Below are 25925 nucleotides of genomic sequence, written 5' to 3'. Positions count from 1 at the left end.
ACCAAAATTTTGAAGTTTTTCGTGTATTCGTACCAGCAATCGTAATATACTTCGTCCATGCCGAGGTGCACGTATGGATCCTTGAAGACCCGGGCCACCTGAGAGATCAGCTGCTGCACCAAGTTGTAGCTGACATTCCTAGTCGGGTCGAGCATCTCGAAGGCCGCGTGCGTGCCTGGGTTCTCGGTACCCCTGCTGCCGTTTCCATAGCAGGGAGTCAGCGCGTCTGCATGACGACCGTCGAGTATTCGCATGGTTTAGCACGCACCAAACATTTGAGGGCTCAACTTGCAGTGTTGTCTGTTAAAAGATAACTCCCTGCAGTAAAACCAGTCATATGTATTTTTCTATCTACATATTGTCTAATTGAGTACCGAGATGAGCGAAGAGGCGGAGTTTGGTAGTTTGTTTGGAAATGATATTGAAGACTATAGTTTGCCAGGGGTGGCTACTATCAACGTAATTTCTTGCCTAGAAGCGGAGCTTCGTCTGCCCATGGGCGCATAGTGTAGTAATGTGCCTATGAGCGCATAGTGCAGTGACACGTTGAAAAAGTACGGTATGTAAATGATCAAGACTCCATACGGTACATATAACGATAAGTAAACGGGAAATGGCGTACCTTGGGGCTTATTACTTAAATATGAGCACACGGGGGCAGCAATCACTCGTTTCTGTAGGCTGCTCGTTAACCACGTTCCCTTCCCTTTCCACCCTCACTTGTGACGACAACTGCGAAGGTCGACTGCATCCACAGCGTCTAGTTCTTAAACAGCGATGAACTTGTAATAATGAACTCTAGGACAGATTATTAAAGCGTTTACCGAAAGCATTGTCCAATGTAACAAAACAAGCTTCGCGAACCGACGTTTACACCGGTAAATCTGTTTTGCACCCGACTTCGTGCGACAGAAAATAGTTGTCTCGCAAAAGAAAGCATCGCTCGTCGAAAGCCAATCAGTACGCTGGATTACGAGAGAACGAAGGACAGGGTCGGAAGTACTCTGTTGTGAACATGCGTCAGCCATTTTGCAAATGGCGCAGGCGTGGCCAGTTACGTCGTTGTTTGCAAGTGTATTTGCTGGTCTTGTGCATTTGTGCCATGCTTCGTGCGAAGTCTACGATACAACTGCAGTACGTTGACGTTGCGTGCATTAAGTTACTTGTGAATTATGCGTGCGGATGGGTTTCTTGTGATAGTATGAGCTGAATGGGGCCTTCACCATAAGTACCTAGTATTTACCTTTTCTCTGCACTGTTGCGTCGAAGAAAATGAACAAGATAATTCAATCTCGCTGCACAATTTATTGGCCCCTACAATAATAACAACGCAGTTTATCGTGCCCGGTGTATATGTAAGTACGAACTGGTGAGCGCGAACGACGCCTTCCACTGCGTTGCGTCAGAAGCGCCCTGATGCTGGCGCTCTAGCCTTGAACACGATCAGCACGGTGCTGTTGGCTAGCGTGCCCTCGTTGTAGCTACTGTGGAAGCGTCTACAATGCTAAAGCGGTGCGGACTCAAGCGATACACGAGTGCGATTTCCGATTTTTATCGAAGATTCATTAGCCTATTTGTCCACGTAATATATTGTCTGTGTTGTGTGCGCAGTGTATTTCGTTTCTTTTTTCGTATTTTTTGATAAACACGCATAAAATACTTCTAAACTAGCCACGCATTCGGAGTAAACCTGCGAGAAGTGACCTGGTGAGTTTCAGCGCATCTCGTGAGGGTTGCCGGGAGGCAATGAGTAATTCATTTGCATCGACGAGAGATCTGGTCTGAACGCGCCCACTTTGTCACCGACTATCTCGCCGCTCCTCTCGCGAAAGTAATATTCTCGTGTCTGAACGCGTCGTAAATGCAATCGCAAGAGTTAGCCTGACGCGATAACCATGTTATCCCAGGAACTTCCACTGAAATCCCAAGAAGAAGATGTTTGCGCCATATAGTATCTTCAAATGTGCGATGCCAAAAGCGCATCACACAAGAGTAGGGACAGCGCAATGTGGCCGTAAGGCTTCAGATCCTTTGTAGAGCAACTGAATTGCTACTGGCGCGAGAGATGTTATTTCGGAAAAATTCCAAAACTGTAGCTGTCTGGCAAGGCCATAGAGTTGCTTTGTATGGCGAATACTTCCGCGTGCAATACCACTCACTGTTTAAAAGGGCGCATCGGTATGAGATGCGCACTTAGCCACTGGGAAAATGGATAGTTAGAGTGTGAATATCCGCAAAAGCTCAAAATAGGGGCGTATCTTTTTTTATGAAAAGGGACAACAGTACAATCTAAAACGCAGGAATATTTTCAGGAAAAAGCCCACTATATTTGTTATGACAATTTCTTGCACTAATAGTATTAGTTGGAGAGTTGTATATCTTTAGTACTACTAGAAACTTGAAATTAGCACGAAATCTAGCCCATGAGATCGTCTTATAATTTTCGCTCAAGTATACCAAAGACCTTAACTTTGGCAGCCTTGGTGCGAAGAGGGTTTATTGGCCAGTTGCAATGCCACTAAGGTAATCTGTAGCTACGCAGTTCGTTTAGAACCGCAGCTGCCGCCATGGTCGTGAGCCGCCCTCACACCCATTGCTAAACTTGTGCCCTTCAAACGTATACCCATGAAAGTGTGCCTGAGGTTAATTGTGAAAGCACTGACACCCGTAATGCGGAAGAATTGGGCTCGGCTCCCCATTGCGGACGGTTGTCTTTTCACCCTCTTTCATTTCCCTTTCGCTTGTTACATCTCAATTAAACATCCTCGCATTTATTCCTCCACTTTCCTTTCTCTTGCTTTATTGTCTGTTCCACTAATATGGTTCCAACTAAAAGCATCAAACAGCTAAAATCCACTTATGCGTCCGCTATTGCTTTCTCACAAAGTTATTGTCTTTCATATGAATCGTCGACTTCTCGGTAGCCTTGTAAGCTTCTCTCGTCTGACACATTTTACTTTGTCCCACTCGTCACTTTGTTCTTCTCGGTAAATTGGTGCAGCTTCTTTTTTATTGCAAGCGTTGCCTATAGCTTAGCAAACACGTAGATTGCTATTGTCGCCGCCACTATTATAGTGCGCTCCGTCTTTGGTGCTATTGTGGTGATCATTTCGGAAAAGCTCTAAATAGAGGAACTTCATTCCCAGAGGTAGCATTAAGGATTTATTCTCCGGGTTTTTATTGAGTTTTTATTATCCGTCACCTTTATAGTAGCCAATACCGACAATAACGATGGCATTGCAAAGCTCTTGTGATAGAATGACGAAGGACAAAATAGAAATAAAAATAGTTACAAAATGCGTGTACACTAAAACAGTTTACCGAATAACTTCTTACATAATGAAAATTCTCTGTTGCGCAACACAGCAATTTAATAATTCTCTCTTCTCCGCTCCCATACCAAACGTCCAACATTCCTGCTCTCCTGTTGGTGGAAGGAGAGCAGTCTGCATACACATGAGAAGAATCACCCCTGTTGCCTCGACCAATACAATTTATCCTGTCCCAACGATCTCAGAGGAATGAGACGTGTACATCAAGTTATGATCAATCTTGTGATTTATCCGCACTTATGACCCTGTATTTTGACATCCTCCTGTGTGTTTGTACGTGCCATTCAGTCACAATGAAGTACAGCTGCAAATTGACAGTAACGCCATTAGGCCATCTATGATGAGTGAGCACGATGCCACAAAGAGAGCGTCTTGTAGTGCGTTGGAGGGGCAGCGCTTTTTATCAGCGGCCAAAGAAGCCGCTCCTATGCCGCTCGATATCAGTGCAGACACAGTCGCAGCTCCCGCCGTGGCTTAGACAGACGCGCCGCAACAATAGCAAGGTGACAAGCATTTGTAAGACACAAGTGAAAATGGGTACTGCATCCGTCCACCTGTCATTGTCTACTTTGCGCTTTGTTTGTGCGTTGCTCACAGCACGGATTATTAAGCGCCTCGATCCCACAGCTACTCTACACACCCGACACCTAGCAGTCACGTGCTTCCTCGTCTAAAGTGAGGTCTTTCATTCGATTTCGGGAGAAACCTACACGAAGGAAAAGCCAACAAACCGGGAGAGAATGGGATATTCTACGTGCCACGCGTGCTCTGCAGTTGTCGGTAATGATTGTGATGGTTATTCCTTTAAAACTTAGGTGGCGAAAATTGGTCAGCTAGTCTACTGGAGCTAATCACGGTTGTCTACATCTATTGTAGCAAACATTTCTCCTATCTCTACATTGCATTATTTATCTTCGGTAAATATTTGGATCTGTGTTGTAAACTTACCTATGTTATTCAGGTGTTACCTTTGCCTTTAATTACCCCGGCTCCATCGCTTCGCAGCTTTCCTTTTCCGACATCATTCTAACTCTCTCTTGCTTATCTCTCCCACTGACCACCTGAAGCTCCCGTCAGCTTTCAATCCCAGCGCTTATGTAACATGGACGTTCTTTACGCTCCCGGATGAGTGAATGTCTTGGCATTCCCGTTCAATATTCACTTCAACCGAACCACCCCTCGCGTACCAGGAAAAGCTCGTCCCAGCGCCTGCGTGTGTCCCGGAGTGTCAATCTCTGGAATGACGCGTATCCCGCGCAGCCGGGCGTACTCGACCACGCCGCGAACATCCTTCGTCGAGTACACGTGCCGCTGGGAGTACGCGGCCACCTACACCACCGAAAAAGAAACGGCATTGAGCAAATTTTGTCGCTGACAAAGACACCAGTCACCAGTCACAAAGACACCAGACAAAGACACACAGCACGTCCGTCGAGAAGCAAGCATATGCAACTGTCAGGCAGGATGCTGCCACGAAAATCTCTACAAGTTTCTTTACACAATCATTAAAGATGCGGAACTCTAGGCGAGTTTGTTCGTTGCTACTACTCCGGTAGTGCAACGCCCTTTGGTAGGGCAGCCCTTTGGCAGGGCATCGCAACCTGTATCTGAAAAAAAAATCATTTCCTGCCTGAACATACACTGTGTTTGGAAGCACATACATTTATGCTTCCAAACATTGTAAAATAAACACAGTGCTGCACATGCTCATGAGGCTAATCGCATTACTTAAGAAGAATGTTGCTAGCTATCAGTAACGTAAGTGCTTATGAACCTAAATCTATAGTATCCTCTACTTTTATTAAAAGGAACACCAAATTAAAATTCCAGCACTCATAGCAACTCAGTTCGTACAAGAAACTGCGGGACACATTTTGTTATCGATAGAATATCGATAGACATACACACGTTAGAGAATTAGGCGCTTTTTTTCCCTCTGAATTTGAAGAAATAGCGAAATTACCTTAAATACCAATGGGATCTTCAGTTTATATGGGGGCCATATAGTGCTTAATGGCTGCCCTCTATTGTCTTGAAAGTATTGCTTTCAAGATTTATTCAAGAGAACAGGAGGAATTTTTTTGTCTTTATAGCAGGTGTTTTTTTTTTGTATTAACATTTACTTGATTGGCTACATTTACCTTGATTTTTAAACCGGCAGGACTTATTGACACCCGACTAGTCTTTCATCATAAAAATATCAAGTTTTTGAATTTCTTCACAGGAACGTTCAGCAGTATGTAGGAGGACTGAAATAACAATGCAGTCTACAGTGTAAAAATTTTCACACCATGAAGGGTGTTTTCTTGTCGCACTGGTAAAACCTTTGCCGTTAGGGCTTTACAAAACCAACCGACCGACCGACCGACCAAGCGACCGACCTATCACGCGTAAATTCCTCTGCGGATTATCTAAAACGTGTAAACATTTGCTACCAATCGCCAGCTTTTGTGCGGTGGAGCGGACGCTCCACGCTTTACAGCAACGGCGGTGCTCCCCGCAGATCCCCGATCGTGCCCCCCGGCCAAGAGCCTGGAGCTGACTGGTCACACCGAGGGGGACCGAGGTGCACGCGCAGAGGCGACGAAGACCCGGCTAGAACAGCGGGAACTGTCGGGCAGGCACATCGAAAGTCTGCCAGAAAGCCCCAAACAGACGTCGTCTAGATAGAGCCACCCCGCCAGGGCAACAGTGAACTCCGACAGCGGCTGTCTCCCGACGCCAACCACGCCAACTACGCGACCAGAAAGCGGCGCTCGACCCCGACATGGCTGGCGGATTGGATCATCCTGGCTGTGGTGATATCCGAGGCAACTGGAGTATAGAGAACCGGACCGACCAGGTGGTGGTCTCAAAGACTGTGACTGTGACGAAACTGTGTTTTATGTTTTTCGTGTCCTTATTTTCTACGTCTTTCTTTACGTTCTTGCTTTATACATGTCCTGTAGCGTTGACAAACGCCTGCCCTTATTCAAAAGGGAGCAAGACCACTCACTCACTCACTAACACAACGTTTCACGCGCCGTCATATTTACACACGAATTTTATAAATACCTATCGACTATTTCTCAAAAATATATGGAATTAACTTTAAACATCTTCTGTACATTCGCAGTACATGTGAATGTGTGTTCTTGCATAGTATTTTGATTATTTTCGGGTTACAAGTGTGAGTGGTAGCAACATGCCGGCGTCCTTGCAGTGGCTGCTTTTTTCGCACAAGTTGCACTGCGCCGCGAGCGCGATAGCAGCGTGAATCAGCGATAGTCTGGTTAACGACGGCCGCAGAAAAGAAGAAAATGTCGCATCTTTTACTGATGCAACACACGATTTAAGTAAGCGCCGCTAATCCCGACCTCCATCGCCATATGTAGGCACGTCCCGTGCAGCAGTTGCGGTTTCCATGACGGAGCAGCTAACAAAAACGGCGAGCTATACAACTGTCGGCAAGCACACGATAAGAATATTCTGGGCTAAGCCCTATCACGGCTGCTTGTTTAGCCCAAAATTCACCAGTTACCGCCGTTTCTGGCGAAAAGTATTGCTGGGATATACAAGTGCCGCAAATTCTCGTTTACCACATTCTCCATTTCCTTCGCATTGCCAGGTTATCGCTTATATTGTCTGTACGTCCTAAAATTCTCAATGAATTATAGGTGACTGTTAGGCGGCCAACAATTTCAATAAACGAGCGGAAACACATTGAACGTGCGCCGCATTGCGTGGGGTATTAATGCCGCATATATTTTCTTTCAGTAGTCCAGAAGACAGAATAATGCAGAAGTTCTTGGCTGGCCAACATGTTCTTGCGCTCTCGTTTTCAAAAAGACAATTATGAGTTTTCCAAGTACATAGTGGGCACAGTAGCTGCATGAATGCTTATGGGAATAAATTGCTGCAGAAGGCTTCACCTTCTGTGCTGAGCTTTTTTTTTTTTTGCTTCCCCTTGAGATTGCAGATTTGTTGTGCATCGTGCTCGAATTGCATTGTCTGTGGTGAGTGGGTAGCAAAATGAAGTCTCAGAATACAAACCACCTGATTCAATTTGTATGTGCGGCGTGGAATGAATATATCCACCATCTCGTTAAACCTACTTCTCTGAATTCATATCGTGGCAAACGGAACAGAGGCAACGGTGAAGATTCGCGCAGAGTGCCCGTATGATTGCTATGGAAATAATATGTGTGTACATTCACTCACCTTTGTAACGTTAGGAAAGGCTTCCATGTAAAAAGGCCACGACTGGTCATCTACCAAGTGCCAATGGAGAACATTCAACTTGTTGTACGCCATGGCGTCCTGCACGCGGCAAATCAGAATTTGACAACCCATCCATATTTCTCCTCGAATCTTACGTAGTTCAAAAAGTCAGTGCATGAACGCCTTAATTTGTAGCTGTTTGTTGTTAAGTAAATGTAATAGCACTTTAGTGAAAAGTCTTATTTTAAATTTAAAATGGCACATTTATACGCCTCTGGTGAGTATATATGACGAGGTCGGGATGAGCCAATGTCGTGCCTAAAATTGCCAGTTTTTTGCGGTTCACTTCTTTTAAGACAGGACAATGTATTCGGAGTAGTGGCTTCTGATGGTCATGGAAGCTTACTGCGCAAGTTCATGTTCAGGGACTAAAGCGCTCACTTGACTTAACGCGCATCAGTCGTACCCAAGAAAGAGGCTATAATAAGTATCATAAGTATATGGTGTCATTTGTGAAGCCGCGCTGCCAAGAGCGCCGACTAAAGGCCTGCTCACACTGTTGGCCAACACCGCATCCGCAACCTCACGAGCATATTCGTCTTGTCTGAGGCCGTTTATTCTTGGAAAGCATGAATGACGCTGCAGACTTATTCATGGAGGGTATTCTGTAGCAGTGCACCTTATTGACTGTCCATTTCGGCCGACGCTGATTGGCTGGAACTGTGCCAGCAAAAAGCAGACAGACGGCCCCAGACAGTCTCCTCTTCGCTGTTGCAGCTTCAGCTAATCAGCAGAGGCCGAAATGGACAGTCGACCGTGTGTCCTCTGACAGAACACAGCCCGAGGCTTTCCGTGCCTCCACGACAAAATTTCTGTGTCGGAATACCTCGTAGTTTCACCACTTTGAGCGTCTCAGCTCATTCGGGCGCCACGAGGACGAGTCACCATGGATGCGTGAATCATTGGTCGTCGCTGATGGTATACAATGCAGAATAGCGTCCTAACTTTCAAGAGCATAACACCATAGATCCTCTTTTGCACAGTACAGAGCATTAAGTGCTAAGGGCAGCAGCTTGTTTCAAGCTGTCGAAGAATAGAGGGACATAACTTTTTAAAAATCAGAACTGTGGAGCTTAACGCTTAGGAACTGCACAATAGGTTCATGAGGGGGGGGGGGGGGGCTTAGTGGAGGGCTCCTGATTAATTTTGACCACCTGGGGTACTTCAAGACTGAAAGTATGCGGACGTTTTTAACAATTTCCTGCCACCAAGGTGTGGCCGCCGTGAATGGGAATTGAACCCCCGACTTCGTGCTCATCACCAGAACGCGATTGCAATGAGCCACGCGGTGGGACTACGCTGCAGTATGAATTGAAATGCAGTAATTTTTTTCGTTTCCATGTGCCAAATTCAGTACCCCTTCTTCCTGGTGTGCACGTGGAAGTTTTTTGTAGGGCAGCGATATGGATAACCCTTGTGTTCCTTGCTCTGTCATGCCGTGAGTAGCCCAGTGAAGGCAAAGTGCAAGGAAACTGAAGCAGGTGTTTTGTGCCGTTAACGAAATTATGTATGAATGAATGAATGAATGAATGAATGAATGAATGAATGAATGTTTATTTTGACAGAAATAAAATACAAGGAATCTCTGTCAAAGAGGCTGACAAAAAGGCACGAATGCCTGACTAAGTGTCAGTCCCCTTCCCCGACCCATACCCAGTGCACAAAACACTCAAACACACAGGGCAAGCATGGTACACAAAGTGGATGCATATACAAAAAATGAAAAGTACATGAAATATGTAACAGAAATACAGAATTTGATTTGTGTACAAAAGAATGAACAGTCATACCTGAAGCGACAGCAAATACATGTTCACTTTTTTTTAAAAATGTTTAGGGACGGTGATTCATTTATTATATAAGCCAGGGTGATGATTTAAAAAATGTGCAACTATGAATGCCTGCTTTTGCATGCCGTAATTGGTACGGATCTTGCCCTTGTTGTAAATTAATTGCCTTGTGTTATATTTATGTTCATTCGGGAGGTATGTTTTAAAAAAGGCGCTTTCATTGAGTCTTACCTCTTTAAATATTGCAATGGCTGTTTTTTTGTTAATAAGGTTTTCTAATGTTAAAATACAATTCTTCTTGAAAAGCGGAGCGGAGTGGCTTCTATAGGGCGCATTCTCAATTACCCGAATCATGCGTTTCTGTAAGGTTAGTAAACTATGGATGTTAGTTTTCGTTGTGGTACACCACACAGATAAACAATATTGGAGGCGCTAATGCACTAGGCTATAGTATAATTGTTTTTTTAATCTAGAAGGTAATAGATGTTTTAATTTATTAATAACACCGATGGATCTTGCAATGCTGGTTTTAATGTTGCCGACATGACTGGATCAGTTTAAGTTTTCTTCAAACGTAACACCAAGGAACCTCTGGCCCGTAGAGCGTATAATGACTTCATCACGGAATTGTAATACTAAGCTATCATCAATACCTTTGTTACGAGGCCGAAAAATGATGTATTTTGTCTTTTTAATGTTTAATTCCAGTTTATTTCCTCTAAGCCAGTCTGAAAGATTACTGAGCCAAATATTTGCTTCTTCCTCGAGAGTAAGCAAGTTTCCACCAGAAAAGAAGATATTAGTGTCATCAGCATACATGATTATGTCAGGTGTTAGAGGCACGTTTGTGATGTCATTAATGTATAATAAAAAAAGAAGTGGCCCTAGGATGGACCCCTGCGGAACACCGTATTTGATTTCACCCATTGCCGATTTGGAATGGCAAATGTATGTGTACTGTAGTCGGTTGGTTAAATAATTTTTAATTAGGTTAAGAGCAGTTCCCCTAATGCCGTACTCACTTAACTTTTGTAACAAGATATCGTGTTTAATGTAATCGAATGCCTTTTTAAAGTCAAGAAATATTCCTATTGTGTACAGCTTGTCCTCAAAGTTACTTATTTTTTCTTTGATCTTTAGCAGCGCCATTTCAGTGCATTGGTGTTTTCGGAAACCGTATTGCTTTTCTGTTATAATATTATTTTGAGTACAGAAATTTAAAATTCTTTCGTTAATGACCTGCTCTACTATTTTGGAGAAGATTGGGAGAACTGAAATCGGTCTGTAGTTGTTCACGTCATTTCTGTCTCCCCCTTTAAGAACTACCGATACCTGTGCAATCTTTAATTCATCGGGGAATGCGCCAGTGCACAAAATTAAATTGCATATGTGTGACATCACTTTACAAATATGCAGCGCCACAGCTTTTATTGGTTCTGCCTTTATGTCATCTACAGCACATGCTGTGGAATTCTTTAACTTTAGAAATAAGCTACTTATTTCAGCCTCATCTGTCGGTGCAAGAAATAGCGACCTGCTCATACTACATGGAATATAAGACCTGTAACTTGGGCTATCAGCATCAAACGCATCAGACGCGCCACATTGTAAGAAATTGTAGCCGGCGATCAACGGTAATGTACTAGAGCGCCAGGTTTGCCTAGTTGGAAGCTCATCTTGTAATGATGGGGTTACTGCGCAATAAACAAGCGGACAACAGAAGTAGAAGTTGGCAGGATGCGCGCAATCCTGTCCACTTCTGCTTCTGTTGCCCGTATGTTTATAGCGCAGTAAACCCCTTATTACAAGATGATGAACCGTCCCTAAGGAGCGACAAGCGTACTTGTTTCTGCCTTCTCTTCTCATCAAAGAAAGAAAAAGGACGCAAGAGGTTTCCGTAATGGTTAAAGCGCTAACGAGAAATAAATCGAATGGTCAGCGATTGCAATAAAGTTCTGTGCATGTTCTTTATATACAGCGTAGCACTACTCCTCAGTCAGCACTCGTGCTGGCGTCTATGTCTTTCATACTTGTGCAGCCAGAAAGTGAAATATCTCCATTAATACCTAGGGGAGCAGACAATACGAAAGCAAGTAATATTGCACCGCTTTGGCGTATAAACACTTTCAGTGCGTCTCCGGGCGCTCACCCACCAGATTCTGCTTTATCACCGGCACCGGCAGGAAGTGACGCGCCGTGTCGAGCAGGACGCCACGGTGCGAGAAGCGCGGGAAGTCGTGCACCGTGCCACAGCACACCGTGGCCTGCAGCGAAGCACCGCAGCGAGAAACAACATGCTTCAAGGCTCAGAGTGGAACTGTAGAATGATATATAAGGGAGACAAATATATATATACCGAATATTTCAGCGAATACATTTACAATTTTTAAAGGTTGCCTGAGAAATGTGCAGAATATAACCAACCCTTATATATAGCTTTCAATGATTACGAGAAAGCGTTTGATTCAGTCGAAACCTCAGCAGTCATGGAGGCATTACGGAATCAGGGTGTAGATGAGCCATATGTAAAAATACTGGAAGATATCTATAGCGGCTCCACAGCCACCGTAGTCCTCCACAAAGAAAGCAACAAAATCCCAATAAAGAAATGCGTCAGACAGGGAGATACGATCTCTCCAATGCTATTCACAGCATGTTTACAGGAGGTATTCAGAGACCTGGAGTGGGAAGAATTGGGGATAAAAGTTGATGGAGAATACCTTAGCAACTTGCGATTCGCTGATGATATTGCCTTGCTTAGTAACTCAGGAGACCAATTTCAATGCATGCTCACTGACCTGGAGAGGCAAAGCATAAGGCTGGGTCTGAAAATTAATCTGCAGAAAACTAAAGTAATGTTTAACAGTCTCGGAAGAGAACAGCAGTTTACGATAGGTAGCGAGGCACTGGAAGTGGTAAGGGAATACATCTACTTAGGGCAGGTAGTGATGGCGGATCCGGATCATGAGACAGAAGTAATCACAAGAATAAGAATGGGCTGGGGTGCGTTGGGCAGGCATTCTCAGATCATGAACAGCAGGTTGCCATTATCCCTCAAGAGAAAAGTATATAATAGCTGTGTCTTACCAGTACCCACCTACGGGGCAGAAACCTGGAGGCTTACGAAAAGGGTTCTACTCAAATTGAGGACGACGCAACGAGCTATGGAAAGAAGAATGATGGGTGTAACGTTAAGGGATAAGAAAAGAGCAGATTGGGTGAGGGAACAAACGCGAGTTAGTGACATCTTAGTTGAAATCAAGAAAAAGAAATGGGCATGGGCAGGACATGTAATGAGGAGGGAAGATAACCGATGGTCATTAAGGGTTACGGACTGGATCCCAAGGGAACGGAAGCGTAGCAGGGGGCGGCAGAAAGTTAGGTGGGCGGATGAGATTAAGAAGTTTGCAGGCATGGCATGGCCACAATTAGTACATGACCGGGGTTGTTGGAGAAGTATGGGAGAGGCCTTTGCCCTGCATTGGGCGTAACCAGGCTGATGATGACGATGATGGAAGGTTGCCTGTGGCAGCTAGCACAATTCTAGTTCATGAGCTGGTCTACTCCAAGAGGCGGATATTTCTTGCCCAAGAAATTGAAATTCTACATCGGCAAATTAACAAAAATAACTCATTAGATTTTTAACTAATTTCTTTATGGCCCGTATTGCAATTTTACAAACTCCAGCAGGGTAGTTCGCAAGGCGGATCCACTTTGAACGAATTCTCAGGATGATACCAGTTTCAAGATATTAATTCCCGAACTTTGCTGAGAAGTTCTTTGGCGTTCCAGTTACTTTATTAACAAAACGTCGTTTCTGCAACCACAATATTACGCCAAAGAATTTCTCAGCAAAGTTCGGGAATTATCCCGAAACTGGTGCCATCCTGATAATTCGATGTTCGGGCCATAAGGTGCATAGTTAAGAAGATAATTAGTGATTTCTTTAATTATACTTGATTCTGCGTTTCAATATTTTGTGCAAGTAGTGTCCGCCGCTTCGAGTAGTCCACCTCATGAACAAGAATTGTGCTATCTGTCACAGGCCACTTTAAATTTTTGGGATGCGTTCGCTGAAACACCATATATATATATATATATATATATATATATATATATATATATATATATATATATATATATATATATATATATGTATGGACGCGAAATGGACGCGACCGCTTGGATTATAGCGATTCCCACATTGACTGGGACAACTGCATGAATTATATATATATATATATATATATATATACATATATATATATATATATATATATATATATATATATATATATATATATATATATATATATATATATATATATAATTCATGCAGTTGTCCCAGTCAATGTGGGAATCGCTATAATCCAAGCGGTCGCGTCCATTTCGCCGCCGCGACTGAGGAAACGCCGGTGTGTGTATCATACCACTGTCTCCCATCCGCCGCGGAGACGTGATGACGTCATCGCTCGCGCCAACAGAACGGCACCACACCTTCCGTTCCGCCTATAGCGTCACTGTTCGGGCCAATGGACGGGCAAGTTATCCGACGAGTTGGTGCCGATTTGTGGCCACAGCACACGTAAACCACGAGAAAAGCGGGAGGGACGAAGCAAAAATGTCAACACCACGAGCGCTGAATTTAAACTGCCGTGCTGTTTGAGCACATCCTCTTTCTCTCCGCGAGGTTTTGAGCTACCCGTAATTACGAGCCTCACTGCGGAGCAACGATACGCAGCACTTCTGAAAAGCCATACTGCCGCTTCTCTTTCTATTAAACGCGCACTGCGTGGTTCCTATCTCAGAATTATGACTTAAAAGGATCATCTTGTTGCATGAGGAATACTCTGCGATGTGCCGCACTTTCGCCATACGCGCATTGACACCTTTACTTGACTGAATGCTATTAACCTGATGATGGACCTAGATACGCAGATATTGAAAGAATTCTTGATGCCGCTATGACAATACGTAATTGAAAATGTGAGGATGGTACTCACGTATCGCATAAAAGGTCGCGTCTGCAACATTTGGCTGAACGTCTCCAAGCCTGTGGTCAGAATGAAATAAACAGAGAAATGAAAACTATCCACATGAGATCACGGTTTGTTTCCTAAGCGCGTTTGCATTTTCATAAGTGATGCAAGGAGTACAGCGCCCTGAGTTCAAGATATAAATGTGTCCTGTGAGTCTAGGACAGAACTTGACTGCACTGTTTTTCACACCGTCTTCGTGCCCATCGACATTACGGCGCTCGTAGTCTTTTAGCACATGCGCAACACTATTCAGTGTCAAGATCGGCGTCAGCCATAGGATCGTTCAAGCCACGCTGCGAACAAATACCACCCAGACTCAGTGTAAGAGCTTACAACTCGGGTAAATGAACCTGCGATTGCGAGTTTTACTCAACCGTTCCAGAAATCTAAGCTCTCGTAGCTGGAAAGTTTCGTACCAGCAGTCCCAACGGATCTAGTGCTTTAATTATTTCAACGTGCTAGTGCGCATCGAGTGCTTTCATTATTTAAGTGTATTTGTGCTAGCGAAAAATACTAGCTAAAATGCAGGACAGCCGGAATACTGTCTATTCGAGGAGTACAGACTTTTGGGCAAGTTGGATTTCCTGTGACTATTTAGTGGTTGAAACTTAGCGCACCGACCTTGTCGCTCGTTCTTGTCCGCGTCGCTCGAGCGCTATGGTCCGAACAAAATCTGCCTGGATTCGGTTGCCCCGTGTAAGCGCTTGGAACATAATGCTATGTGAAATTAACTAGCCCAACAGTGTACGTATTGTACAAGTACTTGAAATACTGAAAGCACTAACGCTGATTCTACATATCAACACAGCAGTGCTTTCAGCTAAAGAAATATTTCTACCATCAATTCGGTTACTACTGATCCTTTGCCCAGCTCGTATTGAGCTATCTGCCCGCTGTCGGGGTATTAGTTTTGACGATAGAGGCAGGATGAGGTTTTTCTTTTACGTACGAAGGTTCTCATTGTGGAATTATTACGAGTTTGCCTAATAGGATTCGGTTACATTGAAAAGTTTTACACTCGTGGATCTACCTCCGCATTACGGTTATTTCGCGGAGCATTGATCCTTTAGAAAAATTTCGTATTTTCCTTGTTCAACACTTGTTATCTTGTTTCAATCATTTCTCGTGCGCACCTTATTTAGAATGCTTCGATTCGACTGCTGAAAAATGATAAGCCGACGCAGCTTTTGTTCTTCTCTGGAGACACTCGATTCATTCAGAAGCCTGACTGCTTGGCGGATCGAAAAAGGCACCATGAGGAGATATGGAGCTTGTGTTTTAAAGCGATGTCGTTTAAATTGTACTTACGCAACGACTGGCGCATATATACGCCGAGTTGCAGCGACGAATAAGGTGGCGCAAACGTGGAGGGCTTCCGGAAGTTCTTACCTCGCAGCGCTCCCCAAACTGTCTCGGACGTCAGCAAGGCATCACCACGTGGTGGTATCTTCAGCAAGTCTGAAAACCCGCACCCGTGAGACAGAAATTACTGGCCAGAAGTTAACTTTACGAATTGCAATTACGTGGTGGGCGTGGAGATTCGAAATACAATACATCACCATTCAAGCACTATGGCTGCCACTATCATTAGAGGTTGCTTATCCCTGGAAAAAGGGTCACTGAAAGACAAACGCTCATAACCTTTATTACACTGTCAGCCGCACAGAGTCAGTGCATTCTGTTAGGCTTTCGACCAGGATTTGCACTAAATCATAACGTTCTTCGTGAACTACGGATCAGGGCCCTGCCGTGTGACAGCGCAACTGAAATAGAATGACGAAGCACGATGGAACCAAATAACTTCTCAAAATAAATCAACCCTTAAACATAAAATGCGCGCGAAGTATGACTTTTCTCGTCAGCATACTTCTATCGTTGTTTTTGTTTCTTATATCACCGCTCCATCAAGGAAGGTTATTCCAATATGTTGACAGTCATCACAAATTGATAAGTAGAATTTTGTTTTGCGATCCTCGGTTGATGAGGCTGCTAGAAGTGCCTTTTAAAATGAAAGATTCACGAGGCACTTTAGATCTAGACACCATCGAGATGGTTTGCAAGAAAATAATTGAGGACTCTAACCATTAAAGTTTAAGGACATATTTGAACAATTATGTGCAAAAAAAGAGCTAAAGCCGAATTTGAGACAATAGCTAAGAAGCAAGACGCTATATTGCAGGTATTCTCCAAAATCATGGAGAGCATGCTATGCTGGTATAGTTGCGATGTAATTCCTGATTTTTGCATGTTTCATGTCTCGCGGCAGTTTCTAGGCAACTAACTACCTCGTATCGAGTCTTCGTGAGCTGAGCATTAGCCCGTCTTCTTTCCATGATGTTCTATGGAAATAGACCTGAACCGAATACTCAAGCGAATTCTGCCAGCACTGACCTATACAGCTAAAGCTTCGAACACAGTCGACTCCTACGATAAGAATCCCGGATAAAATAAATTTTTCTGTATCTCGAACACGTTAAACTTACTGACCGACGCTCATTTAGAACAACTCCATCACAACGAACAGGACATTGGATATGCCGAGCCCGGGGCGTCCGCATCCTGCGCCGTAAAGCAACTTGCACGCGGCGCACGCATCGTTCGGGGGAGTGAGAATATCAAATATATCCTGAAGGCCATCAAGGACGACGCATTTAAAAGGCTGCTTGCCAAAAGTCCAACCACTGTAGCCATTGTCATCCACCTGTGTCAAGGGTTTCGACGTCCTACAGGCTGACTCCGTCTCGGCCATTGCAGTTGCCGCTGGAAACACTGATTCTTCTGTTCTCGTCCTTCACATGAATTTCATCGAGAGGAAATGGCCCGCCAGCTGTCGCTGCTCCTTCGCAGCCAGGGGTCCCAACACTCACTTCGGCCGCGCAACAAGCCATCAGTGCCCACATACTAGACGCACTTCCATCTGTTCGCCCTCCAACTCCTGTGACGGCACCGGTTTCCTGTGCCGATCGACTACCCTCCGCTATTCACACCTCCGACGACACCGCTTCTTATGCCGACTACCCGTCCCGGTTCACACCTCCACCGTCACACCGCGCTGTAGCGATCGCAAGGCCACCCCCATCGTCATATTCCGCCCCACCACCAAGCTAGGATGGCGGCGTAGAACGGGAGCAAGGGGGACCCTTGCTCCCGTTCCACGGCAGCCACTCCAGATTCTTCGTCGAGCCGGCACGTCGAGGCAGACAACAGGCCTATTTGCTTCGCCTGTGGTATTTCTGGTCACGTTGTGCGCTTTTGTCGTCGTAACATGTCCTCGAACTATGGCACCTTCGACCAGTTCGAGCATGCCGCCGAGACACGCTGTCAAGATGCCGCTCACTCACCGCCGAGACCCTTCGATCTCGACCGCCCTTCCGAGAGTCACCGTTCTGCTTCTCCTCGTCACCGGTCGCTGTCATCTTTACATCGTCTACCGCCCACTGCCGAAGGAAATTGATTAGCGCAGTTCTGGAGGAAAGAACTGCAAGCTCATCAACTCTCTAAAACGTCAATTTTCACCGCGAAATGTCATTGACATCCATGTTGAGGGAGAAGCCGCACAAGTGCTTGTTGATGCCGGGCTGCCGTTTCTGTCATCCATGAAAATCTTTGTCGCAAACGGAAAATAGTCACTACCTCTCTCTGGCATGGCATTCTTAACTGTTAGTGCGCAGAGCATGCATCCTACAGCTGTGTGCACCGACCGTGTAGTCATCTAAGACGTTTTGTATATGGCTGCGCTTATTGTATTGCCATTCTGTCCTCATTATTTCAGCCTCGGGTGGGACTTCCTGTCCCGTCATAGTGCCATCATCGATAGTTCCCGCCTCTATGTGATCCCCATCGGTCGGCGCCGACCTCAGTGCTGGCAAAGTCTTCATTGATGCTGACACTAATCTACCTCCGGAGAGTTGTCGGTGCTTGCGACCTTGTCGTGTGCTGCCGTGCCCGATTTCACTGTGACATGCTTGCTAACTGCAAGTGCTTATTTCTTCCGTTCTCCGTGCTCACTGTTACGTGTGAATCCGCTTTGGTACCCATACGTAATCCGCACCGGAACCCTGTGACCATACTGTGTGGTGCGACTTCAGTATTTGGGCAACCTGTCATGTGTATTGAAGATATTGAAGTTAACGATGGCGCCACCCGTTTAGATTTTGACGCCAGAATTTCTTTCTCGTCAACACCACGTTCAGCCGTTTTTGACTGCACCATCGCCGCAACCATTTGACATCACATCGCGCCTACCTTGCCTTCTTAAATCAGTTCGTCTCTTCGTTAGACTAGAACGAACCATCCTTGGGTATCATGAAAAAATTCATTCATACTGACACGTGTACAGGATTATCTTTCTCGGATGACAACGTTTCACCGCTTAATAAATGTTATCACGCAGCGCAGGACGCGCATGCATGTATAGCAAGTTTCTGGAATGTTATCGATGGTTCCATCCGCTGTCTCTCAGCGTACCTTTTATAATCTGATTACATATATGCGCGACGCGAATAGTGTAGACCTTTGTGGAAGACAGAAGACACGCGGGTCCCAGCGATTATTCTGGAACGATGTATAAAAGCCGACGCGTTTGACGCGTTGATCAGATTTTCGACGATCGGTCACTGTGTTTGCCGCTGTCGTTGTGCTTTAAGTGTAGGCTGTTTTGTGGGCACAGACTCGCCCAATAAAAGCAAGTTTTGTCTTTCACAGTATTGCTACCGTGTTCCTTAACGTCACTACCACGTGACATCTGGTGGAGGTGCTTTGTGTTCATGTACCGGACGCCCCCACAAAGCCGTGACTCAAGCCCGCACACGGAAGACAGCACCAACGTCGCCAAGAACCAGCGAGGTAGCCGCAGGCTGCAAGGACTGTGCCCGGAGCACGGACTTTTGCCTGAGGCGACCAGGAAGATCGCCACAAAGTCCACCCCAATGGCAGTCCCAACGTCCCCCGTCGTGCTGCAGCAGCCCAGGGAGCATCCGACGTTCCGCGGTTCAACGTTCGAGGACCCGGAAAGCTGGCTTGAGACGTATCAGACAGTCGCTACATTTAACAGCTGGAACAGCGACGACAAACTGCGACATGTCTTCTTCGCATTGGAAGACGCTGCCAGGACGTGGTTTGAGAACCGGGAGTCGACTTTGACAACATGGGACCTGTTCCGTAGCGGCTTCCTGCGCACCTTTACGAGCGTCGTCCGCAAGGAAAGGGCCGAAGTCATGCTGGGAACCCGTGTGCAGCTACCTAACGAGAACGCTGTCATCTTCACGGAAGAAATGAACCGTCTGTTCCGCCACACCTACCCGGATATGCCCGAGGAGAAGAAAGTCCGCTTTCTCATGCGTGGTGTGAAGGAAGAACTCTTCCGCGCAATGATACGAAGCGCACCGAAGACCGTAGAAGAGTTTCTTCGAGAAGCCACCAGCATCGAGAAGACACTCGAAATGCGGAACTGGCAATTCAACCGCCGCACGAACTCTACGAACTACACAGAAATTCAATCACTGGCCATCGACCATCTGCGCGAGAGTATCAGAGCAGTCGTACGGGAAGAGCTGCAAAATTTGTACCCTAGGTCGCAGCCTCAAGTAGCCTCAATCGCCGAAATCGTCAAAGATGAGCTTGAGCGATCCCTTGGAGTTCCTGAGGTGCAACCAGAATCACCGTAGCCCCAGCCGGAAGCGATGACCTACGCTGCCGTTGCCCGCCGCCAAGGCCCTTCTGCACGACCGCGCCAGGGCACGTTAGCGCCGAAATTCCGTCGTCCACCGCCGCCGCCGCCAGCACGCCAGCACGCCCGCCCGTCGCCCAGCGCCGCTACGCGAGGATGACGGGCATTTGCCGCGCTCCTGACCACCGCCCGCTCTGCTACCACTATGGAAAAGCGGGTCACGTCTGCCGCCGATGCCCATACCGGGAGATGGGACTGCGAGGGTTCGCCGTTAACGCGCCGCGACCACAGATTGGCGAACGACCTCGCGATGTCGCCGACTACCTCGCCGACACTCAGGGGAGCCCTTGACGACCGTCTCCTTCGCCGTCACCAGACCGCTACCTGTCACCGCAGCGCCGACCATACACTGGCCCAGCCCGGGGCCGGTCCGTCAGTCCATATCCAGAAAACTAAAAGCAGCAACCGATGGAGGTGCGGTTGCTATTCGTCGAACTGATGAAGATCCTCCGCCGCCGACGAAGACGCCGAAGAAACTACCTCGACGGCATAACGACACGCCGCCGTCCCGACGAAGTGTGGAAGCAAAGAATACGGCCACAAAAGACGACCTTCCGACGTCACATACCAGCCAGAGGTCAACGCGACGCAGCCGTGAACCAACGCCAGAACTGAACTGTAATGCAAGACAAAGAACCACCGACCTCCACGTGCTTTTCGACGGCCACGGAGTCACCGTCTTAGTCGACACAGGGGCTGATTACTCCGTCATGAGTGGACACATCGCCGCACAGTTGAAGAAAGTTAAGACTACATGGGAAGGCCCTCAAATTCGGATGGCTGGAGGACAGCTCATAACGCCGACTGGAATGTGCACGGCAAGAATTACCATTCCCGACCGGACTTACCCTGCCACCTTCGTTATCCTCCAACAGCGTTCACGAGACGTCATTCTCGGCATGGACTTTCTGAACCAACCCGGCGCAATCATCGACCTGAAGTCGAAGTCATTAACGCTGTCGGAAAATCAAGCGATACCGCCGGAGAGCCTTCCTAGTCACCACGCCTTGAGTGTGCTCGAAGATCAAGTGAGCATCCCGCCTCGCTCCAGCATTATTTCTGTCGGCACCGAAACACCTGCTGACGTGGAAGGTGTCGTTGAAGGCGACGAACGCCTACTGCTCGATCGCGAAATTTGCGTCGCAAGAGGAATCGCCCGACTGCACGGAGGAAACACGAAAGTGTTGCTTACAAACTTCAACCAGGAGTTCAAGCACATAAACAAGGGCACGACGATCGCATACATCTAGGAAATTCTGGAAACCAGCAATGCGTTTGCCCTCTCGTATTCTGCTGCATCTACTCCGACGACCGTAGTTCCCGAACCAGATTTCGACATCAATCCAAGTCTCCCCTTGATTAAGCAACAACAGCTCAGAAGTTTACTTCGACGATACAAAGGGTGCTTTTCGACGTCATCAAGGATTCGACAAACGCCAGTCGCAAAGCATCGCATAATAAACGAAGAGTGTGCTCGACCCCTCCGCCAGAGCCCGTATCGAGTTTCTACGCGAGAACGTGAAGCAATAAGGCACCAAGTCGACGAAATGCTGCGCGACGACATCATCCTGCCGTCAAAAAGCCCGTGGGCATCTCCTGTAGTCTTGGTGAAGAGAAAGGACGGAACCCTAGGTTTCTGCGTCGATTATCGTGGTCTGAACAAGATCACAAAGAAGTACGTATACCCCCTCCCAAGAACAGACGGCGCATTGGATCGGCTCTGCAACGCTAAATACTCCTTGTCGATGGACCTCAAGATGGCTATTGTCAAATAGAAGTCGACGGCAGAGATCGTGAAAAGACAGCCTTCATCACCCCAGACGGCCTCTACGAGTTCAAGGTTATGCCATTCGGACTGTGCTCGGCGCCTGCAAAGTTCCAGCGCGTGATAGACATGGTTTTATCAGGATTGAAGTGGTAGACCTGTCTCGTATACTTGGATGACGTCGTCGTCTTCGCCGGAAATTTCGACGATCACCTTAGGCAGCTTGCAACAGTACTAGAGGCTATCAAGTCATCAGGGCTCACTCTGAAGCCGGAAAAGTGCCGCTTCGCTTACGATGAGCTTCTCTTCCTCGGCCACGTCATCAGCAAATCTCGAGTACGCCCCGACCCGCAGAAGACACCTGCCATCGCAACGTTCCCGCAGCCCATCGAAAAGAACGCATTGCGCCAATTCCTTGGCATGTGTGCCTACTATAGGCGCTTTGTCAAAGGCTTTTCACGCTTCGTGGAGCCGTTACCACATCTAACCAAATGTGATGTAAAGTTCAAATGGGAAAGGCCGCAGGCCGACGCATTTCAATAAGTCAAACGACGCATGCAGTCGCCGCCGGTACTTGCACACTTCGACGAGGACGCCGATACCGAAATCCACACTGACGCCAGTAGCCTAGGCCTCGGCGTCGTCCTAGTTCAGAAGAAATACGGACTTTAACGCGTGATAGCTTACGCTAGCCGGTCACTGTCAAAAGCGGAAGGTAATTATTCTACGACTGAAAAGGAATGCCTCGCCATCATTCGGGCTACAGCAAAAGTTCGCCCTTACCTCTATGGCAGGCCATTCAAAGTCGTCAGCGACCATCACGCCTTGTGTTGGCTAGCAAATTTGATATTTGATATCACTGTAACCTATAGGTCCGGACGAAAGCACTGTGATGCCAATTGCCTATCACGCGCCCCCATTGTCCCGCCGCCGCAAGACGACGAGGACGACGACGCCTCTCGGAATAATAAGCGCGGAAGACTTCACTAAACAGCAACGAGGAGACCCGGAGCTAAAAGGCCTCGTCGAGTATTTGGAAGAGAACGCCGACGTTGTCCCTAGGGCATTTAAGCGTTGATTTTCTTCGTTCACGCTTCAAAACAACCTACTCGTGAAGAACTTCTCACCAGTCCGCGCCAAATACCTTCTTGTTGTTCCGTCGGCGCTACGTCCAGAAGTACTGCACGCCCTACATGACGATCCGACCACTGGGCACCTCGGTATCTTCCGGACGCTGTCGAGGATACAAGAAAGGTATTACTGGCCGCGCCTAACCACCGACGTCGCCCGTTACGACAAGACATCTCGAGACTGTCAGCGACGCAAGACACCACCGACAAGGCCAGCGGAATTACTACAGCCGATCAAGCCTCCTTACCGACCTTTTCAGCAGATCGGGATGGACTTGCTGGGACCGTTTCCGGCATCAACTTCCGGAAATAAGTGAATCATCGTGGCGACGGACTATCTCACCCGCTTCGCTGAAACTAAAGCTCTACCAAAAGGCAGCGCAGCCGAAGTGGCGAAATTTTTCGTCGATACCATGCTGGTGCGACATGGTGCTCCAGAAGTCCTCATCACCGACAGAGGAACGGCTTTTACAGCAGAGCTCACCCAAGGCATTCTGTAATACAGCTAGACAAGCCACAGGAGGAAAACTGCCTACCACCCGCAGACGAATGGTCTCACGGAGCGCCTGAATAACACCCTCGCCGACATGCTAGCGATGTACGTCGACGTCGAACACAAGACCTGGAAGTCCTGCCGTATGTAACCTTCGCTTACAACACAACCATGCAAGAAACAACACAGATCACGCCTTTTAAGCTGGTTCATGGAAGAAACCCGACGACGACGCTCGACGTCATGCTGCCGCACGTCACTGACGAAGAGAATCTTGACGTCGCTGCATATCTCCAGCGCGCCGAAGAAGCCCGACAGCTCGCCCGCCTACTGATCGAGAACCAGCAGCGTACCGACAGCCGACGCTACAACCTCCGACGACGCTACGTCGAGTACCAGCCCGGTGACCGTGTTTGGGTTTGGACCCCGATACGCCGACGAGGACTCAGTGAGAAACTATTGCGACGCTATTTCGGACCCTACAAGGTCATCCGACGTATTGGCGCACTAGACTATGAGGTCGCACCAGACGGCGTTCCGCATTCACAGCGGCGCCGCGCACGATCTGAAGTGGTCCACGTGGTGCGTCTTAAGCCCTTTTACGCACACTGATGAACTTCCTTAGTTTGTTGTTTCTTTGCTACGGGTGTATTTCTTTAGCACTTTCGTTTGTTTGCAGCATCGGGTCGATGCTTTTTAAGAGGGGGGTATTGACACGTGTACATGATTATCTTTCTCGGGTGACTAGGTTTCACGCAATGCAAGGGTATCTGCATTGTACAAAGGCGGTGATCACTACCTTGCATCCAATTACCCTCCCATTGCCTTCCTCCCAGTTTTTTCGAAGGGATTGAAAAAAAATATTCTTTCTCGCATTACAAACTTTTATGATAAGCACAGTATCTTGACAAACTCACAGTATGGTTTTAGGAAGGAGCGGTCGACTGAAGCCGCCTTGTTAGCCCTGCAGGAAATTATTTTGGAAAATATTATTAATAATTTACTGACAGCCGGAATTTTCCTCGATTTTAGTAGAGCATTTGACTCCACTGATCACAGTATTCTCATTGGTAAACTTTCATCATATGGAATTCATGGTACAGCTTTGGCGTTAAATCCTACTTAGAACATAGGTACCAGTGCGTGTATATTAACAACCAAAGTGATCATTCTGACCAATTGCATGTGGCGTGCCACAAGGAAGTATATTGGGGCCCCTTTTAATACATTTATCAATGATATCGTAAATATCGAGTCCACAGTAAAATTCGTAATCTATGCTGATGATAGCACCTAATTATTTTTGGGAGTAATATTAGCACACTTGAGTCAAAATGCAATCATATCCTTACTAAACTATCGGCATGGACTAGAGTAAATAAAATCATAGTAAACCCAACTAAATCCAAATCACTTATTTTTCGTGCTCAGAATAAACCAGTTCATTTTCAAGATCAGCCTATAGAAATAGTCACCTAGCACAAGGTTCTCGGTGTGTATTTTTCTGCCCATCTAAAATGGGAGGCTCATGCTGTTTACATCTCCAGAAAACTGTCTGCAGTTACAGGTGTAATCTCAAGCTGCTGCACATTTCTTCCCACAAGCGCTAAACTACAAATATATTACGCCCTATTTATTTCTCACATTAACTATCGTACACTGGTATGGGCTACAACAACTAAAAGAAATATGAACAAGCTTCTTGTATTGCAGAGGAAAATTATTCGCCTTATCGTTAACATTGAACCAACGTCGAGTATTAATCCCACAAAAGCATCATTTAATTTGATCCGTGTAGATAATATATATGAATTTCGTTTGTTACATATAACATACTTTTCTTCCACAGGTATGAGTAATTTGCTCACACAACTTGCTTCCCTTGAATATCGTACACTAATAGTTAACACTCGTTGTACTGACACTTGGTCCTTACCAAAATTTAGAACCGATTACAAGCTGCAATCCTTGGCTCACAATCTGCCATTTTTTCTCAATAAACATAAGGATACTGCTGGTTTTAGTCGAAAACAACTGCGAACATACTTTGTGCAAATGTAATCTGTATTTCTTCATATGTCGTTTAAGAAAACTTCTGTGTTATTGCTGTACTTGATTGGATGCTGTACTTTATTGCTGTACTTGATTTGATTTGATGACTACTTCTGTGTTGCTACTGTTATTTCGTTCTGTCTGCTGCTGCCATGTAATGGTTTCCTGGTCCTTCGTCAGGCTGTTCGTACAGCTTTCAGCCCAGGTGACCATCCAGATACTTGCTGGAGAATAAAATGATTTTATTTTATTTTATTTTATTTTATTTTATTTGAATAAATGTTATCACGCAGCGCCGGACGCGCCTGCATGTATAGGAAGTTTCTGGAATGTTAT

At 46.4% G+C, this 25925-nt stretch overlaps 1 protein-coding gene across 6 annotated transcripts in view; it reads right to left on the bottom strand.

Annotated features, from left to right (window-relative positions):
* LOC142584772 (beta-hexosaminidase subunit beta-like) overlaps window positions 1–25925 on the bottom strand; it is a 154708-nt gene that overhangs the window by 83289 nt on the left and 45494 nt on the right. For 5 of the 6 annotated variants that reach the window (XM_075695020.1, XM_075695021.1, XM_075695015.1 and 2 more), the window contains exons 5-10: window positions 15811–15879; window positions 14386–14435; window positions 11536–11646; window positions 7533–7631; window positions 4520–4661; window positions 34–226 (exon numbers count right to left, since the gene is read on the bottom strand). In XM_075695020.1, coding sequence (XP_075551135.1) covers window positions 34–226; window positions 4520–4661; window positions 7533–7631; window positions 11536–11646; window positions 14386–14435; window positions 15811–15879 — 664 coding nt within the window. The remainder of the gene's footprint in view (window positions 1–33; window positions 227–4519; window positions 4662–7532; window positions 7632–11535; window positions 11647–14385; window positions 14436–15810; window positions 15880–25925) is intronic. The other variant, XM_075695018.1, reaches the window with a different exon arrangement.

Source organism: Dermacentor variabilis, chromosome 6, assembly GCF_050947875.1.
Source record: "Dermacentor variabilis isolate Ectoservices chromosome 6, ASM5094787v1, whole genome shotgun sequence".
Taxonomy (NCBI): Eukaryota; Metazoa; Arthropoda; class Arachnida; order Ixodida; family Ixodidae; genus Dermacentor; species Dermacentor variabilis.
This window is presented reverse-complemented; position numbering and strand designations above follow the sequence as displayed.